Source organism: Talpa occidentalis, unplaced genomic scaffold (genome assembly GCF_014898055.3).
Source record: "Talpa occidentalis isolate TD23 unplaced genomic scaffold, MPIMG_talOcc4v2.1 talOcc4.11, whole genome shotgun sequence".
NCBI lineage: Eukaryota > Metazoa > Chordata > Mammalia > Eulipotyphla > Talpidae > Talpa > Talpa occidentalis.
Window position 1 is genome coordinate 91993062 of NW_023601104.1, and position 22979 is coordinate 92016040.

Consider the following 22979-nt stretch of genomic DNA (forward strand, 5'->3'; position numbering starts at 1 on the left):
AGGACACCTGACAATTTTACACTTACAGGTTGTCCAGAATATATGATCTTAGAGGATAGAAGAGCAAGCACTTTTGCCCACAACACCAGTTGATTCTCAGGAATAGCAGATCAATTAGTTGCTTTTAACAGTTAACCAAGAATTGATTTCCTTGATCGAAAAGTGGGTCAACTTAGCTTAAAAGTTATGGTGCATCCACTTGAAGTAAACAGATTAATAAGCGTTTAAAAATAGAAAGTTGAAGGGCTTTACGGTGATTTCATGGTTATATCCTTCTTCCTGTCCCCACCCCTGCCAGTTCTAGACTCTCCCAACAATATTCTGGACATTTCCACATGGTTTTCCCACTGTTAACTCAAAACCAAGATACCAGACTGCATTCATGAGCTTCTCTTTCAAACTAATCCCCTTCATCAGTATTACCTCCATCTTTACAGTTACTCTGGCTTATGTTTTTAAAATCATTTTAAAACCATTTCCAGGCTATCATCAAGTTATGCTGATGCTTTTTTCACAATATCTTCTGTATCTGTTACCACCCAAATCTGAGCTGCAATCTTTTAATTCATGGATTCTTTTATTAGCACTACTTCTAGATGTATTTCACAAAACACATCTTTTCTCATGACATCCCCTTTTTAAAAATTTTCCCTTCTTTGTAGTGGTAGTAATGTCTCTGGCTATAGAATAAACCTCAGAATCATCAGATTTTCAAGCTCGTGGCTGGGGGGGATTTTATCTAAAATCTAGCTTTTAATAGTCTGTACTCTCACCCTAGCCTTGTCTTCCACTACTAACCAGATTTCAGACTGTCTGGTTTGTTCTGTCCTCTAAACACATCATGATGTTTATTTGTTGGAGAAACATGAGTTTCTTTTTGGTTTTTTTAGAATACTTAATTATTCTGTTGATTCATATACTTGATTGATTCATTGGTTCATTCTGCAAATATTTATTTAGTGCTCTTATATATCAAACATTGTTCTAGGTGTTGGGAGTATAACCATGAATAAAACAGAAGTCCTTCCTGTCACTGAACTTACATATTCTTTTGAAACAGACAATAAAACAAATAAATATAAGTCAAGTGGTAGAGAAAAAGCAAATATGCTGAGATACTGTGCTTATCTCAGAACAGCAGGGCGTTAATGTGGCTTCTTCCAAATAGCACATCACTCACTGATTGGACTATTTATCTTGGATTGTGTATCCCTGTTTTTGTGCGCGCTTGTGTGTTCAAGAAGCCCTGTGTTGCGTAAATAAATGTCTCATGCATTTTTGTCATACATTTGCAATTTTAAACTATTTGGAGGTGGAGTTTATGAAATAGCTTGTTTCTTCTGAATTTCTTATATGCTGGTGTTGTGCATGTAGATCCCTTGGAACTAATTGTTTAAAAATTACGCAGAATTTTATTATTTTTTTTTTTTAAGTTTTTTTTTTTTTATAGAGGCATGTTATTTATTTATTTGTTTGTTTGTTTGTTTTTGGTTTATGCATGCACTGGGTACAGTCAGAAGCACGGGAGGGTGAGAGAATTCACCAGAGCCAGAGCGGGGAGCAGAGCAGGCAGAAGGACCGAAGTACACTGCTGAGGGGAGCAGCGGGCGGCAGGAGAGGTCTGCGCGCCATATGGGACCCTCCTCCGGTGGCCGGGGAGCAGCCGGGATTGAACCAGTGCCGCAGAGGCTGCGGGCAGCTTCGCAACCCAGCGCTCAACCGCTGCGCCACCGGGGAGGCCAGAATTTTATTATTTTTATACAAAATTTTGCACACACACATTATAGTCAGCAGTCAGTTTCTAATTTCATTTGTGTTCTGTCTATATGAGACCTTATTCCTTGAGGTTTTTAGAGCACCTATGAAAAGATTGTCTGTTTGCCAGGCAAATGCAGAGAGAAGTTACTGAAGGGTCTTTTTACAAAGGAGACGCTTTAGGACCATGATGTCAGCTATGGGGATAGCTGACTGTTCTGGGCAAAAGTCTTTGCTCTGGACTCCTACCAGCCAGGATTCTGTGGCCTTGTGGTTTCACTTGTATTTGAATAATGCTAATAATACTCTGTCTGGCAAACAGAGATAGTGGGAAGGCTCTGTTAGGAAGAAATGGACCAGGTGGGACTGTGAGCTGCTTGAATTTCACAACTTTTTAAATGAGGAAAGAGAAGCAAAAATTGTCACTGCATGTGTGATAAAGAATGCTTTGATCAGAAATACACATTGGACTTTGGAGAAGAGAACTCTCAGGGTTCCATTTTTTTGTGGGGGAGGTTTCTTAGAGACTTAGTGGTTTAATGCTCAGAAGACATCTATGACTTTTTCCATTTGTTCTTTATCCTAACGATTCTGTCTTATTTCTGTTGCTTTCAAATTCATCTTTTTAATCGAGCCAGAAGAACTTCTTTGCTGCCTTTTAAATATGCCATACTCATTTTAGTATCTGAGACTTTGCCCATGCTTTGCCTTCTGCCTAGAATACTTTGTCCCGTGTGCAGGTGTTCCCTCTGTGAAGTCTGTCTAATCTCTTCTCTCCATTTACGTTTAATTCCCCAACTAGGATTTTCTGGACCAGTTTGTGGTAGTTTAAGTTTTATACTGTTTTGTGTTTTCGTTTTAGCTGTTCTGTGTATTAATGTCTTAGATCCCTGTCAAACTACTTAGAGGTAGAGATTGTACACTCCAGCACACTTTTTAGCACCCAGTGCATTCTCAGTGAGTAGTTCTAGATTAACTTCAGCCATTTCAGAAAACCTGCAGTGTCTCAGGCACGAGAAGATACAGCACCATTCTCTGTGGCTTATAGTTTCACGAGTGGCTTAAGCACTTCAGTGATTACATGGCACTGTTTCCCAAAACACACAGGCTGTTTGTATATAGTCAGGTGAATTCCAGGGGTTTGGGGCTGAGCAGTTCTCTAGGACTCTTTGGGTCTTCCCCTTTCTTCTCTTTGATGAAGAATTTTATACGGTTAAAATTCCATTTTGATCACGCTGAATCGGATTAACTTTTCTAATAGCTGTGTTGCAATATTGGCCTTACTATCCCAAACAGACAATTCTTTCTCTCAGAAGCATCCCTGAGCATTGTACTTTTATTGTAAAGTTTTTTTCTTGGGCCATTCTCTTTATAAAGAACTTTATGGGAGTAGTCGTATGTCGTACATGTAAGTGGTAAATGTAAGACCACTACATTTTGGTAAATGTAAGACCACTTATATTTATGTAAGTGTTTGAATTAAAGTGGCATAATAGTTAATTAAGCCTTTGTTCTTTTCAGTACTCATACTTGTATTCAGTAAACCCCAGCTTAGCATATATCCAGTAATCCTAGTTGAGCATGACCTCTCAGAATTTGATAGGACAGATGTGGAAATGCATAAGTTGTTACCCACTACCTATATACTATACAAAAAATTTTACACTATTGACTTTGGTGATTTAGTGCCTAATCCAGTAAACCTGTGTGTTTTCCCATCGCCTCTCCTCTGTAGTACCAGCTGCAGTATCTTGTGTCCTGCCCGCTCAGAGATGTTTGCCAGCAGCATGCTCTTGTTACTTTCCGGCACCCCACACAGATAGAGGCTTTGTCTGGAATGCTTGTGATTTTACCCAGAGCCAGGAATTTTCTGCAGCTGAGTAGGGGGAGGAGTTGCGGCTGTTTCCCTCTATTGAGAGAGTAGAGTTGGGGAGAGGGAGAGTAGGTGGGTGATTTCCCGGAATTTTAAATATTCTACACAATGAATCCTTTGATTTCTTTCACAGGAACAGGGCGGATACCTGACCAACTCGTGATCCTAGACATGAAGCATGGCGTGGAGGCGAAAAATTACGAAGAGGTATGCCCTGCTCCAACAGCCAGAGGAAGCAGTAGCCTGCTGCACTACAGGGTTTCCGTGACCTAGTCAGGCCAACAGGTTTTGCTTTGCCCAGAAAACTATGCTTTTCTCAGCAGTCACATGACAGCCAGCTAAAATCTTATTGATGCAAAAGTTGTATTAGCAACCTTGAACAATTACTCTTGCTGTGCTGTTAACTAAAGGACTGACCCAGTTGTCCCACAGAAATGTTGGTGTGATAAAACACACACATTTATGTCATTAGTGCTCTTGAGTAGTGTTTTTTTTTTCTTTTTGCATGCAGTTTTCATTTTAAAATCTGAAATTTTTTTATTTATCATCTAAGGCTAAGAAAAGTGATTTTTTTTTTAATTCCTAAGGCTTTTATTCCCAAACTGACAGCTGTGCGTGTGTGTATATGTGTGTGTGCGCGCGTGTCGCACACACACACATACGTGCACACATGAGCCTATACATGTACTCACACACATACATCTAGGGCTTGGGTTCATTGCTGTTTACACTTAAACAACTGTGCTAGCTTTCAAAAACAATACAAAAATAGTTTCAGTTAAAATAATTTCAAGCTTTGAAGGAAGAGAGCAGGATGAAGAATAAACTACAAGAGACTAGTATAATAGTAATGAAGAGAGATTTTTGCTGATAAGTAGATTGCGGAGAATAAAGACTGACATTTATTTGGATGTTAAAGAGATGTATAGAAGGAAAGGGAAGTGGGCTGAGCCTCTTTCATCTTTATTATGAGACTTTGGGGATAGCACAAAATGGTTCTTTAAGTGAGGAGCACCTTTGAAAAACCACAAGAACTATTTAAAACCAGAAGATTGTTCTTTACAGAAAGGTAAAGAGTATTACCCAGATTAGAGTCTACAGTAGTGCCCAAGAATGTGAAGAAGTAGGATACAGGAAATGTAAATTTGCTTTTAATGATTTAAGAGAATTTTCTAGAAATGAAGCAATACAGGTTGCTCTACCTCTGGTCAAGACTTAGGAGGGAAATACCCTAAAGTGGAAGAGACTGGAAAGCTAGCTGATCTGCAACAGGAGCAGTAGCACAGTTACAGCTCTTCAGGCCTGTCCTTTTTGTTCTAGTTCAAGTGTTCAGTTGAACAAAACTAGATTGAGTTGTTTGTAGACAATAAATAGGAACAGGCAATTCTGGATGCTTTGAATTGCTTGGTTCTGCTTCCAAGCTACTTTAAAAGAAGTAAAGTAAAACTTATTTGATGAGTTTAAGAATAAAATTGAAAATTCTTTAAAATTTTCATGGTTCAGGAGATTCTGAATTAAATTTTAAGAAAATGTATGTTAAATGCTATCATACAGTATAAAACACTAAAAAAAGTGTTGTCGTTATTATGAGGTACAAGAATAGATAAATTGATTTTCAGTTTTCAATTACTGCTGCTTGTCCTCAGCTTTAGACCATACTCTAAGCAAGTACTGAATTCCTACTGTGCAATTTTTCATGATAATAATGTTTATCCTTGACATGATGGCTGTCATTGGTGGTATTTGTTAAATATTAAAACACTTGATTTAATATTGAATACAGATTTTTCTCCTTAAAACAGATGACATTATTATGGATTTGAATGTAGAATGACGTAGATATCTGTATGTAGAATTTTAGAACCCTATACCTCCTGGAATTTCTATCACCCTTGGACTTTATTGACATTGGGAAAGAGTCTTTATATTTCCTGACCTTTTTCTTAACCCAACAAGGGGAATCCCTAGTAGAAAGAAAACCACAGGGTTTCCTTTTCCTGCTTCCTGCTTTGGAAGTCTGGGTGTGCCTAGACCCTTATCTGTACTCACTATTACAATACAGCTCAAAATTCTGTTTCTTAATCAAGAAACGCTTACACTGTTTTCTTTAGTGACCCCCTCATTCTCACCATTTCTCCTTACTCACCCCCCCCCAAAAAAAAAAAGTGCACCATATTGAGACAGGAAGAGTGGTTATGACACAGAGCAAAGATCATTCCTTTCTGTCATGGTTAGGGTCCCTTGACTCTTGCTTAGAAATAGCTGTCAGTTGTCTCTGGGCTAATTCCTATGACAAGAATGTGGTTATTAGAAGCAATTGTTACCTGGCTAATTACCAGAGAGCCCTGAGCATATGTAGAGCTTTTGAGGCATTTAATTTCAGGCCCATGGGGTAATTAGAGCACCTTTATCTCCAGAGGATTTGGGCCCTTTGGCATCAGTATTTAGAAGGTGACACTATTCTTAACTTCCTTTACATCCAGCTCCCTCACATTTGTGGACTTAATATTTCTGAAATCCTTCATGGTCTTGCAAAAAAATTCAATAGTAATCAGTGTCTGAATAGATGGGTAGAATATTGTACCACCCACTAGGCTATTATGAGCAATTTCATCAGTTAACTACGTGTAGATTTGCTGTGTAAACGTGGTACAAATGAAAGGTGATGGTGCTTGCCATATTGTAAAGAAGCATAGAGGGAAAGAAAGCTTATGTCCTCAGAAATAAAGCATTTTTGATTGCCTGTGTTGTATCTCAAGGATCTCTTACCACTGTCTTTTGCCCATTAGTGAGGGATATCTTTGTAGAATCAGTATAGGAATTGAACCAATTATTTTTAGTTTGTGGTCTGTGAACTAGCACAGCTGTTTGCAGAAGGAGCTATCTAACACATCCTTTAACTTCTGGGCTATGTATGTCCCTTCTTGTGTGGCTGTCAGCATTTTCAACACAACTAAAATCCTTTTTTGCCTGAGGGCTCCATTGGTCTGTTATTTGCTATGAACAGATGTACCAAAAATGCAGTTGCCCTAGTTGGAGCAACAGCTGAAAACTTCCAGTCACTCTTATCTGAATGTTCTTGGGAAGGAGCAGCTCTGATACTACATCCAAAATTCCTTTTTGACGTAAATTAAATAACACAGGTAAGACACTTGACACGTAAGTTGGCAGTTAGTCGATTTTAGCTCCCTTCTCTCCCCTTTCTCGAAACTACCAAATGACTATATAACAGAAAAAAATAGGAACTTGCTAAATGTCATTTAGTCCTAAGATTGGTGGCATTATCTGGATTTATTTAGGCATGTTGTTACCCTTTTGAGCATCTGGAAGAAGCCTATGATTCACATACCCCTGTGCACAAGTAGGATCACCCTTGAGCGTAGGTCTGCCTTCTTTATCTTGTTTTAGACTGGGTCTTCACATTTATTGCTGTGCTTCTAGAATTCACAGGGACTGTGGTGGGGAACATGGAGGTAATAGTGGTTTGAATTTGGCTTACCACTGGAGGAAGCTTCTCCCTCCAGTCTCAATGCTGCACCAAGGAAAAAAATCTGCTAATTATCCAGAGGCTGATTTCAGCTTGTGGTTTTTTTTTTTTTTTAAATCATTGTAGAACTTTGGTTTTTTTTAAAGATTTATTTATTTATTTACACAAGCACTGGGTACAGTCAGAAGCGCGGGAGGGTGAGAGAATTCACCAGAGCCAGAGCGGAGAGCAGAGCAGGCAGACTGACAAAGTACACTGCTGAGGGGAGCAGTGGGCAGCAGAGGTCTGCACGCCATGTGGGACCCTCCTCCAGTGGCCGGGGATCGAGCCAGCACTGCAGAGGCTGCGGGCAGCTTCGCAGCCCAGCGCTCAACCGCTGTGCCACCACGGGAAGCCCCTCAGCTTGTGTTTTAAGAAGCAGTTTTTCAGAGCATTAACACCTTTCCTTGGTATAATTACATATGATTCTCTGAACTCTTTAGATTAAAGTAATCACTTAGAGGAGTGGAACATTTGGATATGATAGAAGAGAAATTTACAGTTCTTTTGGAGGTGTTGTAGGTTTGTAGGGAAAGTCTTTATAACTTGTAGCTTCTACAAATAGTACCTGTCACTGCAGATGAAAGTGATGGTGTGATTGAGGGGATTTTCCTAGATACAGGGCCTCATGAAAATGAATGCTGAGTGAGAACAGAAACAGAATGCTCTTCACAGACAAGGTTTGCTTCCATTTAACCAACTTCTATGAGAAAATGGGTCTTTGAAGAAAGCATAGAATGGACCTAACAGGTCAGTCACTGCAATTACTGAGTATTAGGTATGTGGCTCTATGCAAAGTATACATTTTATTTTTCTTGAGTTCATGGGCAAAACTAGTGTTGGAAAAAGGATAAAAATCAAAACAATTGACTATGACAATGTATGAGTTGAGTAATAATTGTGTGGTACAGTCTGGGGCTGCAGGAGAGAGGAAATCTGTGGATAGGAGTAATTAAAAAAGTCTTCATTGGTTGTGATTTCAAAGGTAGGTAGTATTTTGATAACATTGAGCCAGGTGTGCTTTTGGAAGTCAGGGCTTCCTTATTACCTGCATTTTATAGGAAAGTTGTGCCGTTTTGGCATCCCTGAGTAGGGAGTTAAAAGACAGTGCTCCTGCTAATCCTGGTTGGCCATCCAAAGGACTGAGTAACTTATTGGAAAAGGAAGTTTTTGTATCTATAATATTCTTTGATTACCTAAATGGCTGAATACAACCTACCAAGGTAATGCTGCCCCCTAGTGGACACATTGTTCTCCAGGCTGTGATTTTCTCAAGCACTTGGCAAAACACATCCTCCTTTTCATCCAAGAGAGTAGAGTAGAGTCGTGGCTTGCCTTTCTGAAACATGTATAGGTTTACACTTATACAGACACTTTAAACATTAAATCAGATGTTTAAAAGAGCAGAACAACAGTCAGTGAGATTTGGCTAGAGGTTTTCTTGTAAGCTTTTTATACTGACTGTGCATAAAGTCTCGATGGTGATACACACTAATTGGCTGCTTTGTCCTAGGCAAGGGAGGAGGGCGTCAGTTTTTCCTCCCCCACAACATATGTCTTTATTACTTTTTTTTTTTACACACTGCCTTTAACTCTTGTTAAATGTCGAACACTAAGTGCAAGAGTCGAAAGATGTGCATACACTGCAGTCTGACGGGGAGGTCAGTGTGACTGGACTGAGGGGAAGCTCCTTTGGACTCCATGTGAAATCCTTTAAGAAGAAAATAATTCATGGGCAAAATAAGTATACTCTATTTTTAAATGCTGCTTGTAGAGTTTATTGTACTGTTTTATTTTTTACCACTGAGTATAGAAACTCATAGTATCATTAATAGTGATTCCCAAGGTAATAATTCTTATGGAAACAAGCCCATGTTACTTGAATTCCATGCAAAAATTCACAATTCCAGTGAAGATCTTTTTTTTTTTTTTTTTTTGAGAGAGAGGTGTTGAGGTTCTTCAGTTTTTCCTCATTATCTCTCCCCTCCTTTTTTTTAGTAATTTTTCCTTTTTTTTTTTTAATGTTGAACCGTCTATGTCTTTTTTTTTTTTTAAAGATTTATTTATTTATACAAGCACTGGGTACAGTGCGAAGCACTGGAGGGTGAGAGAATTCACCAGAGCCAGAGTGGGGAGCAGAGCAGGCAGAAGGGCCGAAGTACACTGCTGAGGGGAGCAGCGGGCGGCAGGAGAGGTCTGCGCGCCATGTGGGACCCTCCTCCGGTGGCCAGGGAGCAGCCGGGGATCGAACCGGTGCTGCAGAGGCTGCGGGCAGCTTCGCAACCCAGCGCTCAACCGCTGCGCCACCGGGAGGCCCAGTAATTTTTCTTGATCACATGAGCATTCATACTCCAGTCCATTTTGCTCTGAAAACACATAATTTATTTCAAAATTTTACCATTATTAGTCTGTAAAAATTAAAATGATAGCAATATGAAACCTAGGGAGTTTAATAAACTGGACAACTTAACCAGATCTTTGCATCTTGATATATCTTGTTCACCTCACCCTTGACTGAGAAAAAATTCAATGTAGACACTCAATCTGGTTTTCATCAGATTTGTAGTATCTACAAAATAAAGAGTAACTTTGAGACCTTCGGTATGTTATTTAGAATCTGAGCCTTAATTTCTTCATCAGAAAAAATTAGGCATAATAATACTTGCTTTATAGGGTTATGAGGATTAACTGAGATTACAAAAATACAGAAAAACCTATCACGTTCTGAGTGTATGTAGTACACACACACTCTATTAGGTCTCATGGTTTGCACTCCCACCATCTTCATCTTCCCTAATTTAACTGCAGCCTTCCTTTTGAGCCTTATATGTGCTGTTACCCACCACCTTTCCCCAAGCACAGTGTGTGTGGAAACGAGTGCAGGCATGCATACACGTGCGGGTACACACACCCTCTAGCTCCTAGTACATCAGACAGACTCTTCTACTCACGGTGTCCTAAACATAAGCACATTCCTATGTTTCGGTTTGCAGATTCCCCTCAGCCTTGAATTCTCTCATCTCTGTCAAAAAGCTTGTGAGAGCCAACTTTCCCACTTCCTGTTAAGCTTTCCTGTATCCTTCCAACTGTAATTAATCTCACGCCACCTTTCATTCCTCTTTTGATGTGAACCTTTTTGTGCATGTATAACACATAATGCCTTATTATAGCTTTTCATGTGAGCCTCTCCACCGGAATGTGAGCATCTTAGGATGGAGATTATAGTTTATCTTGGTGCTGTGCACCTAATGAGCACACATAAAAACCTTGTGGTTGGAGTCTTAAAAGATTAAAAACAACAAATTTTGCACTTGTTTTTATCTCTAGGTTTAGGTTAAATGTGGAACTAGATCCATTATTGTTGCTGTTGACCATTCAGTACTCTTGATGTATTAGATGGTTGAAACAGCAAGTTGGTTTTGACAGTTTTAAGTTTCATGGTGTTTCTTTTAGTTCCCTAGATTTTAAATTAGTATCAAGAAAAAGGCAGGTATCAGGGAGAGGGGTTTTTTTGTTTGTTTTTATGAAATGAGGTTTTTATCATACTCAGAAATTTGAAAATAATTTACTGAATTAAAGGCAGAATTGAGTAAGGATTTCATTGGAAGATAGGAATTGGGCTGTTCTGTGAATAGAGGTATAGAACCTGGAGTAGGACCTATCCTAGAAAAGGGGTTGGGAATTGAATGATTAAGGAAATAATGGCCCATATGTCGTATGGAAGCCATGCAGCGGTTGAAAAGAATAAGCACTGAAGTTTTTGGAAAGATCCTACTAATGAAAAAAGCAAGCTGGAGAACAGTGTATACAATATGATCCCACTTACAAATAGGTTTCTAGTCATAGTTTTCTATGTGTACTTACTATGCAAAAGCATAGTGTGTATCTTCTAACAAGGACTGAAAAGATAAAAATAGGTTCATTAACCATGGTTCCCTTAGAGAAGGAATGTGTGAGAATTGAGGACCTAAGAAGGTGGGCTTTATGGTTTTGATTTTCCTGCTTCTGAGCAGTGTAACAGCTTTACCAGGAGAACATAATTCTACATTGCTTATACAGCTGAAAAATAAACAACAAAAGGAAAAGGATTTGAAACAGGTTTTGGGGGTCCAATGTCATTTAAGTAAAAAAGTAGTAGTTTTCGAAGTAATTTTTTAAAATACTGTTTTCAGCTGGCAAAGGCACAGCCATAGTTTCACTTCCAGTTCCTTTTGCAAGTTGCTATTTAGGGAGCCTTAAATCATTTATCACTAAAAAACTGTCATGGCATTTGCCTTTATACTGCCTCATTTAGGAAGTTTTGGAGGGGGGAATATAGACCAGGAGGGAAAATGTTAAACAAACTGAGGTTCAGCTTAGTAGATATCTCTAGTATTGGTATCTTTTTTTCCAGGGAATATCTTTGCTCTGTGGTTCTATAAGAAATTAATCAACAGATATATATTCTAGATTAATGGTAAAATGTGGCATTTGTGCAGTTAGCAGGAGAGTTGTTAGCACAATGTGTTAACCAACTGGTTAAATCTTATATTCAGTTAATTTTACTCTTACTTTGCTGCCAGCAGTCAAGTCATTAACTCTAGTCAACATTTTAGACATATTAGAAAATGAATATCTGGTGTAAGAAAACTGAAGTGGATCATTGCAGATCCAGCTCTTTATGTACCTTATATATAAACTCAATTTTTATACCCCTATCTTAACAGCAGTTTCATTTTTCATAATTTTAAATAGACTTTGTCTTGTTCTTCACATGTTTAGTGAAGACAATAGATAAGCAAAGAGAACATAAGAACACACTTATTCATCCTGCGTTAATTGTAAACAACAGAAAAGGAACAAGGTAGATTGGACCCCAAAAAGGAAAGTTCTGTAGGGAATATATGGTAACTTAGGAAGTAAAGATGCAAATGTAGAAAAAGAATTGAAGAATTCCCTATGTGGAAAAATTTAAGAGCAACTGGTACACAGGATTTTTAAGATCTGGAAAATTCTGATGGTATATTCCCATTTTAAATATAATCCCACATTATAGTCTGATTGATAAGAAAAACAAATAGAATAATGAACTTTTTATTATAATAAACCTCTAGTTATTAGATACTCCTGGCGGTTTCACAGAGATCTAGGTTGAGAAAGGAAGATAGTTTATTTCTTTTTCACATCCATTATTCCTTGGCATACAGAGAACTCCTTGGAGATTTCGTCTGATAATGGTGTAATTCTAAAAGAGAAAAAAACTGCAGTACCCTTTTTTTTTATTTTTTAAGACAACCTAGGATTCCTCTGGGCTCTGGTGCTGTTATAGAAACCTTACAGTAGTTATAGGATTTAAATGAGCAAACCAGAATTCCCTGATTTTGTAGTTGGCAGTATTATTGTAATGCTGTAGTCATATATAGTCTTTCGTTCCTATATATTCCCTATGGGGAATCCAGTAGTTTTTCTTCTAAAACAACATTTGACTTAATGTTATGACTCTTGTGTTTATTGTACTAATAATAATGTTTATGTGTTAGACATGAATAGAACAAAATAAAGTGCTTTATTTGGTTCTGAAAGCTGCGAGAAACAGTACATCTTACTTTACAGTCTACCATACTATGTTTTTTAAAGGTTTTAATCAAAAGTAAAGTGTAAAGAAAGCCTGAGATGGAAACACAATTTGCAGGGAAGGGAAGACACCCAAACGTCAAAAAGTGTTAGAATGATGACAGGAGAGATGTTAAGTTTGGTAAAACTGGTCAACGTTCCTCTGTTGTATTCTTGACCACAGCATATTTCTCAGGGAGTAGGTTTATAATTCCTTTCTTTCCCAGATTGCAAAGGTTGAGAAGCTCAAACCTTTAGAAGTAGAGCTGCGACGCCTGGAAGACCTTTCAGAATCTATCGTTAATGACTTCGCCTACATGAAGAAGCGTGAGGAGGAGATGCGTGATACCAATGGTGAGAGAACTCAGCTCTTGTTTCTCTCAGGGATTCATAAAGGAGACAGATCCCCAACCTATAAATTCTGGTGTACCCTTTCTCAGTTTTGCCAAAGTGGGGCAAGTGGGAGGTGGGGAGGTACATGGAAGAATAATTGCTTACCTCACTGTTGTTGCTAGTATAGGTAAGTGACCCTTGTTAGATTTTCAAGGGAATAGGAATTTCTTCTGTGCTATGCAGTTGGCCATATTCTCAGTTTGCTTATAGTATATCAAAATTGATAGAACTGATCTTTGTAAATTTAACATTTACATATAATGAAAATTTAAAGGAAAATTATTTGAAATGCCAGCTATGCCCAGGGACATAGTGAAGGTTATTAATTGCCTCGTTTACTGCCCCCAACACTCTTGATTCACTTGCAGAGCCTCGCTTCATTACATTTTTTGTTTGTTTTTGGTTTTTTTAGAATCAACAAACACTCGGGTCCTGTACTTCAGCATCTTTTCAATGTTCTGTCTCATCGGACTAGCTACCTGGCAGGTTTTCTACCTGCGTCGCTTCTTCAAGGCCAAGAAGTTGATTGAGTAATAAGACCCAGTCTCCTCCCACCTGTATCTCAGCCACAGAACACCGCTGGGATGTGCCTGGCCTCCGGCATCCTACCAGAAGCACCATTGAGGCACATCGGAGCTTTCTTGCTGGAACTGATCTCTTTCACCGTGGGAGGACCTGGGTTCCCACCTCCACCCAACAAATCAGTGAGGGACCGCTTTTTAACTTGGTAGGATTTGGACTGGTTTTGCAACAATAGGACTATTATTAAAGTCACCTATGACAAAATGTAGGGGTTACCTAGATAACGCCAAAGCCAGCATTTGTACTGGGTTTCCTCGTGTGATCTGTTTGAACCATGTTTTTTCCTTCTCCACATACTCATCAGCTTGGGCTTCTGCACTGGGTCCTTTACCAAGATTTGTACGACCATGTTGAACTTGTTTTCTTCTAATTGTTCTCCTTGGATTTCTCGTGGCAATACCCTTAACTTTCTCTCCTGGTTGAATGTTTAGGTAGCTTCTGGTGGTATCCTTTCATAATTTTATGTTTCTTAAAAGGAGATGGATGTGACACCACATAGAAATAAGTTTTGAACTATAGAAAACAAAGAAATTTTCATTTTTAGAGAATTAAATATTTGTGCTTAACTGCCTGAACTTTTTTTTGGTGTGTGTGTATTTAGCTCTGTGCAGATTCATGTGCCCACCATCGGAAGATGCACAACAGTTAGATCACATGGGTCCTTTGTGCCACAGCCTCCTCTCTCCAGCCTCTGGCACCACTAATCTGCTCTCCATCTCTGTAATGTTGACATTTCAAGAATCTTGTATAAATGGAATCATACATTGTGTAACCTTTGGAGATTGACCTTTCACTCTGTAATTCCCTGGAAATCCAAGTGTTGGCATGTATCAATAGCTTGCTCCTTTTTGTTGCTCAGTAGTGTTCCATGGTCTGGATGTACCCCAGATTAATCATTCACCCATGGAAGGACATCAGGGTTGTTTTCAGGTTTTGGTCATTGCTAATAAAGCTGCTGTAAACATTAGTATATAGGTTTTTATGTGAACATAATTTTAATTTTAATTTGGAAATGAATGCCCCCCAGGGCAAATTGCTGGATTGGATGGTAAGCACATACTAATTTTTGTTAGAAATTGCTGTTATTTCCAGAGAGTAGCTGTGCCATTTTACATCCCACCGCTAATGTACGACTGGCTCACTTTCTTCAGATCCTCACCACTATTTGCTATTATATGTGCTAATTAAGCAGGCACAGTATTTGCTATCATTACTATTTTTTATTTTTGTCATGCTAATAGGCATGTGTAGTGATACCTCATTATGATTTTAATTTGCATTTTTCTAATGGCACATGATGTTGAACATCTTTTCATGTGCTTGTCATCTACGTATCTTCCTTAGTGAAATACCTGTTCTTGTCTTTTGCCCATTTTCTAATTAGAGTCCTTTTTACGGTTGCATTTTGAGAGTCCCTTATATATCCTAGATGTAAGTCCTAGATGTATGTCAGATATGTGGTTGCTTAAACTTATAACATCTACTGAGGAAAATAAGTAGTTCACGAAGTCTTTTTATGTGCTAGTCACTAACTTAATTCTTACCCTAATGTGTTTCAGCTGAAGAATTAAGACATACAAGGTATAAAGAAACTTGCACATAGGTGAGGATAGCAAAGAATCACTGTTGGCATATGAGGTGCCTGCAGGCCATTACTAATGGGAATAAGAGAAAGTGTTGATACAGATGGACATACTCATAAGCAGTTATGAAGAATACTATCACTTGACATCCCCCCTCCCCGCCTTTCCTAAGAAAATGGGTAGCAGTTTGTCCTTTCTGTAATCTCTATTTGAACTCTTCTGACTGTTACAGGGCTCGTCTAATCATAGTGGCAAGAAATGCAGGGCTTAGAGGGCCTCCCCAGTGGCGCAGCGGTTGAGCGCTGGGTTGCGAAGCTGCCCGCGGCCTCTGCGGCGCCGGTTCAATCCCCGGCTGCTCCCCGGCCACCAGAGGAGGGTCCCACATGGCGCGCAGACCCCTCCTGCCGCCCGCTGCTCCCCTCAGCAGTGTACTTCGGTCCTTCTGCCTGCTCTGCTCCCCGCTCTGGCTCTGGTGAATTCTCTCACCCTCCTGCGCTTCTGACTGTACCCAGTGCATGTATAAACAAAAAAAAACCAACCAACCAAATAAATAAATAAATAAAAAACATGCCTCTATTTAAAAAAAAAAAAGAAAAGAAATGCAGGGCTTAGAGCCATGCAGTTTGCAGTGAAGAAGTAGCCCACTAGAATTAATAGCAAATACTGCTTTGATGACTAGATAAAATACAAAGGTGGAAGAGGGAGTGAAATGTGTTGTTAAAATCTCAAGCTGTTCTGTTAATGCTACTGTGAACCCAAAACTTTTACTTCCTGTATGAATTCCTCTGGTGTAGCAAAGTGGTTCTTATTAACTTGTGCGACATCGCCATCTGCTGTTAAGATCCGGTAGGCCCTGCTTCTGACAACCTGGCTGCAGAATCCTCACCACAGGACAGCAGATTTGAGAAAGGCTATCTGTGGTATATTACACATACTGAATGATGGAGGATGCATCCAAGTAGGGAAAATTACCACCAAATCCTAGGTTAAGATTCACCTTTAAGATGTTTGAAAGTGAAATTCTGTCCTCTACCATTAATCTAACAAGATAACGCTTTAACATTTCTGACTGGTGCCTTTCCCCCTTTATAGAAGCAATGGAAACAATTCAGTTGGTTACAGTCTTCTACTCTGACAAAATGTCAAAGAAGATAGGAGAGGAGAGTATTTTATTTTGTTGATGTTTTCATTGCCAGATGTGACTTTGTGAAACTGAAATGTTTCCATGTCCTTTCCTTTTACTTATGCCAAAACTACCAACACAGACATTTGTGCTTTGGGTTTAAAGTTCATTATAATAGTACACCTGGATTTTGTCTAAAAAGTAAACTTATTGCCTTTGATAGATTAGTGTAAGAGCAAATTAGCTTTGAAAATGAGGATTTTAGCTGCTTTCTTCCATTTTTGAGCCTATTGTTCAACATGGTCTGTATAATAAGAATGATACAAGCCTCGTTACACCATTGTCATAAGCCATTTTTCTGTTTAATGGAAAGAGGCATGTGGGATTTATAGATTAACTTGTTAAGTGTTGGATTGGGGATTTTTGTGTAAATTTTCTCAAATAAAGGCTAGCAGAAAACACTTCAGGTGTATTTTCTGTTTTAAGTACCTCTCTGGACTGGCAATAATTCCTTCATAGCCTCAGTGTTAAAGTATAGCAACTTAAACATGATGAATTAGAAAATAAGTGTCCAGGGCCTCCCTGGTGGTGCAGCGGTTGAGCACTGGGTTGCAGAACTGCCCACAGCCTCTTCAGCGCCAGTTCAATCCCCGGCCGCCAGGCGAGGGTCCCACATGGCGCGCAGACCTCACCTGCCGCCCGCTGCTGCCCTCAGCAGTGTACTTCAGTCCTTCTGCCTGTTCTGGTCCCTGCTCTGGCTCTGGTGAATTCTCTCACCCTCCCGCACTTCTGACTGTACCCAGTGCTTGTATAAATAAGTAAATAAATCTTTAAAAAAAAAAAAGAAAATAATAGTGTCCATAACTTACTCCAGATGGGTAAAGTTTATGTGAATTAGTAAATGTCTATTATTTTTGTTACAGATTATATGTATATTGAAACAATACAGATCTTCAGAAAGACCAAATAGGGGGTCTGTTAAATCAGCCATTCTCTATTTTGGAAACTGCTATTGAAATTTTTCTTAGAAAAAGTTTTCTCCTATGCCTCCATTCTTAAAATTCCCCTTCCAATTTAAAACCTCTTGGGACTACTTTTTTTTGGCTTATCACCTCTGTGTACACCCTATCACAGCAGGTACAGGCCATTTTCTCCTTTCATTACTTGCAAATTAAAGCTGCATTTCCAAGAGTGTGAATATGAAATGCTCTGCACATTCACTGGGTGAGCTGTTACTTACCCACCTTCGTTCCCCCAAAAAACAAATTTGTTAGTGAATCTGCAATCTATAAAAGTAGTGGCTCCCGATAATTGGGTATAAATATTTTAACATCAAAAATGTTATTTCCACTGATGTTCTGAGAACATGAATTCGGCAAAACTTATAAATGACTTTAATAGTCTGGGCCTCCCTGGTGGCACAAGGGGTTAAGTCTCATTACTGTGAAGGTATTGGAAGCCACTGCAGCATGAGTTCGATCCCTAGCCAGGAAGCTGACCCATATGGCACAGCAGACCTCCCCTGTCTTGCCCACCTGCTGTTCCTCTCAGCAGTGTGTATTGGTGTCTCCTGTTCTGCTCCTCACTGTCTCTGGAGAATCTTCTCACATCCCGCACCTGGCCTACATGTACCCTGCTCTTGTATGCATAAATAAATCAATCTTTAAAAAACTCTATGAATGTGTCATTTCTTAAGTGATAAGACATGTTATTCAGTCTGTCGCAGTGGTGTCCCACATGACAGCCTCATGTGTAATTGAACATTTTCCAGTTCCATATTTAAAAAGGTAAAATTTAATAATTTAGACTAATAGATCTAAAATAGCATTTCTGCATGTAGTCAATATAAAAGTATTTGTATGGTAGTTTATACACTATTTTCATACATTCTTTGAAACCTAGTGCATATTTCACAGCTTAATCACATATCTTTTTAGGCTAGCCATAATGCTCATCAGCCATGTGTAGCCAGTGGCTACCATCCAGAACAGTGAAGGATAGACCTTGCCTGGTACATCAGTAGATTCTTAAATCTTTACAGTAATTCCTCAGCCCTGAGGATCTGCCATTCACAAGTGGGAGCTTTCACTATGTAGCTTCCTAACTAATTTGTTAGAATATAATCTGGAAATACCCATTTTTGACCAAAGGCACTTTATAATCAGTTATGCCTTATAAATCTTGAGTATTTCTGGGGTTACTCTGAATATTAAAATGTTACATATGTTTCAGTTGTATTCAATATAATGAATAACAACATAAGTGTTTCTGTTTTCTCCAAGATGTGACAGGACATTTATTTATGATTTCTATTACTAAATTCACAATTTCAGGCAATAACTATTATCACAAACAATTTGTAATTTCAGACTAAGTTGTAGAAAATTATCTAGTTCCTCATTGCAAAAGATGCTAAAAAAATAAAATTTTATCTTTGACACCTTCAGCTTCTCTGAAAGTCACCACTTAGATTTTAAGTGATCATTTTTTCCCATTCTGTTTGCTAATAACAAATTTATTGAACATTTATTCTGGGTAATGTATATCCAGATACGAAGCAATGCCTATCCTCATAGTGCTTTCTAAACAAAGAGTAGATGAAATAGCCTCTCTGGAATGATCTCCTTACTTTGGGTAGTTGTCACTGACTTATGTGTTGGCTGTTCCTTCAGGATGTCTTCACTAACTTGGGACGCTTGACTTGGAAAAAGCCCCTTCTGAATGTCTATTTCGAAGCTTGTACTTTCCTTATAATAGTACTTACACACTGTTATAATTACCTGGGTGGTGGTTACATGTACTGTAAACTCCCTGGGAGTAGGAATCGTGTTTATTTTGTTCTCTGTTGTAATCCAGCACCTGGTACAAGCTGGTACTCAGTGTTTGTTGAATGAATGAAAGTTCAAAAAAAATCTATAACAATAACATGAAACAAATTGAACATACATATGTGATAGCAGCAACATGATATTCAACAAACTATATTTATGCCCATAATAAATACTTTCTAGGTAGTAATGATATATAACTAAATAATTGTAAAAATCAGGCTCTTGTGGACTTCATATTCTAGTGAATGTAGATAGTCAATAAATAATAAATGAGACGCCAGTATTTTACAGATAAGCACTGTGGGAAAAAATAAGAGGTGATGGGGGGTGGTTTTATTTTGAATTAGATTGGATGTAAAAGAGCTGGAGATTTAGCTAAGCATAAGCACAGCATAAGCTGACCATCATCTGAAGGTGGTACATTAATAGAAACATGAGGTCCAGATCAAGAGAGACAGAAATCTAATTCAGATCCAATGTGGAGCAGTGGAGTGTAGAATAATCACACTATAAAAGGAATGCGGATGAATTGTAGCAGTCAGAAGAACATGAACTCATTAAGCGCTCATACCCTTCACCCAATTCCACCAATTCGTTTCCTCCTATATTTGCTATCACAATCCACCTAGTTAAAGACATAAAAGTGACTCTCTGGGAATTTCACATCTGACTCTCAAATCTGCCTATCCGAGCGGATCACAACATTCTAAATGTTCCTTAGATGCAACCTCTTGAGTTTCTGGATCTCCCTCCACTCACACTGATAGGACCTCAATGTCTCTTCTTGGAATATAAATTGGCTAATAAACTCTCTACCTCCATCCAGTCTTTGCCCTCCAAATTGTTACCAGAATTCTTTGTAAAATTTAACTTTGGTCTTATGCAAAGTGACCATATTGTTTATTGTCTGAGCTGCACACTTAAGCAAAAAAGACTTTATTACGTTGGAGGGAAAGGCTTAAACTGGAGCTTCCTCAGCAAATGGGGACACAGAGTCAATAGTCCCCTTCTCTAAACTCTCCGATCATTTTCCATTGCTCACAGGAAGTCAAACTCTATTAAAAAATAAACATTTGAGGCCCTATCTTCTGCCTCTACCCCACAAGAAGCTGAGCTCTCCACAAGACCTTCTCTTAGCTTCAACCCATGCCCTCCAAGAGAGACCCGAAGCCTTATTACTGGGTTTGAGGCCCAGCCCTTCTTACTAACTGCAACATTGAGCAGGTTACTTAACATCTTTGTATCTCAGCCTCTTTTTTTTTTTTTTAAGATTGATTTATTTATTTATACAAGCACTGGGTACAGTCAGAAGCTCAGGAGAGTGAGAGAATTCACCAGAGCCAGAGCAGGGAGCAGAGCAGGCAGAAGGACCGAAGTACATTGCTAGGGTGAGCAGCGGGTGGCAAGAGAGGTCTGTGCGCCATATGGGACCCTTGCCTGGCGGCCCGGGATCGAACTGCCACTGCAGAGGCTGCGGGCAGCTTCGCAACCCAGCGCTCAACCGCTGTGCCACCGGGGAGGCCCTCAGCCTCTTTTGTAAAATGGAAATAATATGAGGACTGAGTGGGGATAATACAGAGAGAAAACCTTTAGCATAGTGCCAGGAACATAACACAATAAATGTTATCTTATCTCTGCATGTAGGCCATATTCCCATACTTTACAGATTAAAAAACAAGCTGGAAGATGTGACGTTGCCCCAGGTCACAAAACTGATGGAACACGTTTTTTCACTTTGCAATTCTCTTAGTGACTTGAGGGTAAGGAGCGTCTTATAGTAGATTCCCCATACACAGTGTCTGGCAACAAAGAACGCGGCATGAAATCTGATGATCAAAGACGGGAATAAACGCAGAAGGATAATGTTTAAAAGTCTGGGGAGTGAAAGAGAGTGTCAGGAGAGTTGGCTTAAAATATTTCTGGAGGGGCGCAGCGGTTGAGCGCTGGGTTGCGAAGCTGCCAGCAGCCTCTGCAGCACCAGTTCGAAAATATTTCTGGAGGGGCGCAGCGGTTGAGCGCTGGGTTTCGAAGCTGCCAGCAGCCTCTGCAGCACCAGTTCGATCGCAAGTTCGATCCCCGCCTGCAGGGCGGGGGGTCCCACATGGCATGCAGGCCTCTCCTGCCGCCCGCTGCTCCCCTAAGCAGTGTACTTCGGTCCTTCTGCCTGCTCTGCTCCCCGCTCTGGCTCTGGTGAATTCTCTCACCCTCCCGCGCTTCTGACTGTACCCAGTGCTTGTATAAATAAATAAATAAATAAATAAATAAATAAACCTAAAAAAAAAAAACCCAAAAACTTTTTGGAGTTGTGTGGGAAAGGGAGGCCCTAGGACAGTCGTGGGAGAAACAACTGGACCCACTAGCTGCGCAGGCAGGAGGCCGACAGCCCGGCTCGCCGCAACGCCTCGAGCACGCCGTCGCCCCCAGAGGAGCGGGGCCCGCCGCTGGACGGCCAGGCGCGACCCGGGGGATAAGCCCGGCGCCCGGAGGAGACGGAGCGACCTCCGGCCCTCGACGCCGCCTGGGGACCCGGCCAGGGCCCCGGGGGCGGGTTTCCAGACCCGTCGGGGACGCGCCGGCCCTGCCGGGGCCCTCGGCTCCAGGCGGCGCCCCCTCGCGCCCGCCACCCCGAAGCCCGCTCTCCCCGCGGGCGGGAAACCGCGGCTCGCGGCCCCGCGAAGGCGGAGGCCACCCCGGCGGGCCGGAAGCGCCCGGAACTGCTTCCGGGGCAGGGGAGCGCAGCCACCATGGCCGCTCGCGGGGTGGCGGGGCTGACGGAGCCGCGGGCCGGGGTCTGAGGCCGGAGAGGCGCCGCGCGGGACTCGCGGGCCGGCCCCGCCGCCGCCGCCGCCATGTCGGTGCTGGGCGAGTACGAGCGACACTGCGATTCCATCAACTCGGACTTCGGGAGCGAGTCCGGAGGTGGCGGGGACGCGGGCCCGGGGCCCAGCGCCAGCCCGGGGCCGCGGGCCGGCGGCGGCGCGGTGGAGCAGGAGGAGCTGCACTACATCCCCATCCGCGTGCTGGGCCGCGGCGCCTTCGGGGAGGCCACGCTGTACCGCCGCACCGAGGTAGCGGCCCCGCTGCGCCGCCGCGAGCCCGCCCTCTCCCCGCGCCGCCCCCCGCGTAGCGCGCGGCCCCCCGGGTCCCCGGCCCGGGCGCGGCCCCTCCGCGGTGCGCGGCTCTGCGGAGCCTGGAGAGCGCTGCTTTCCGTGCCCGGTCGTTTTTGTTTAACCCGGAGAACCGAGCGAGTCGTTGATCCTTCCCTGAGCCTGACTTTCCCCATCTGTGAAATGGGGTTAGTCCTCACTGGCTTCAAAATAATCGTTCATGGTTAATGTTATTGGGGTTATTGGGGAAGGAAACGAAGGTCTTTGCAAACTGCTTTTGAAGTGGCCCAGGCATGTGAGGTAGTGCCAGGACTTCCTTCCTTTCGGGCTGCACCGCTCCCTCAGATGAGGGTGGGGAGCAGGGCACAGCTTCAGAATCCCCCCTTAAGGGGCAGCTTAGCTGTCTTTTCTATTTTCTTTAAGTTCACATATGAACACTCGGTTGGAAATTTTTCTTGAGGATCACTGGGGAAAGCGCCCTGTGTTGGTGTCTTCATTGGTGTTTATCCAGCAGCTTTTATGCATTGGAACTACTTTTTGATATATTCTAAGCTATTAGTTCTTAACTTTTGGAGGGACCAGGGCTCCCGTGAGAACCTAATGTAAACGTAATC

At 41.0% G+C, this 22979-nt stretch overlaps 2 protein-coding genes across 2 annotated transcripts in view; both read left to right on the plus strand.

The window, feature by feature from the left end:
- The window catches only part of TMED10 (transmembrane p24 trafficking protein 10), a 32301-nt gene extending 18005 nt beyond the window's left edge, over positions 1 to 14296 (plus strand). The window contains exons 3-5 of the mRNA XM_037503841.1: positions 3762 to 3835; positions 12974 to 13100; positions 13552 to 14296. Of these exons, the coding sequence (XP_037359738.1) occupies positions 3762 to 3835; positions 12974 to 13100; positions 13552 to 13673 (323 nt within the window). The 3' untranslated portion in view covers positions 13674 to 14296. The remainder of the gene's footprint in view (positions 1 to 3761; positions 3836 to 12973; positions 13101 to 13551) is intronic.
- A 7787-nt stretch (positions 14297 to 22083) lies between these two features.
- The window catches only part of NEK9 (NIMA related kinase 9), a 35624-nt gene continuing 34728 nt past the window's right edge, over positions 22084 to 22979 (plus strand). Inside the window, exon 1 of the mRNA XM_037503842.2 lies at positions 22084 to 22326. Within this exon, the coding sequence (XP_037359739.1) occupies positions 22108 to 22326 (219 nt within the window). The 5' untranslated portion in view covers positions 22084 to 22107. The remainder of the gene's footprint in view (positions 22327 to 22979) is intronic.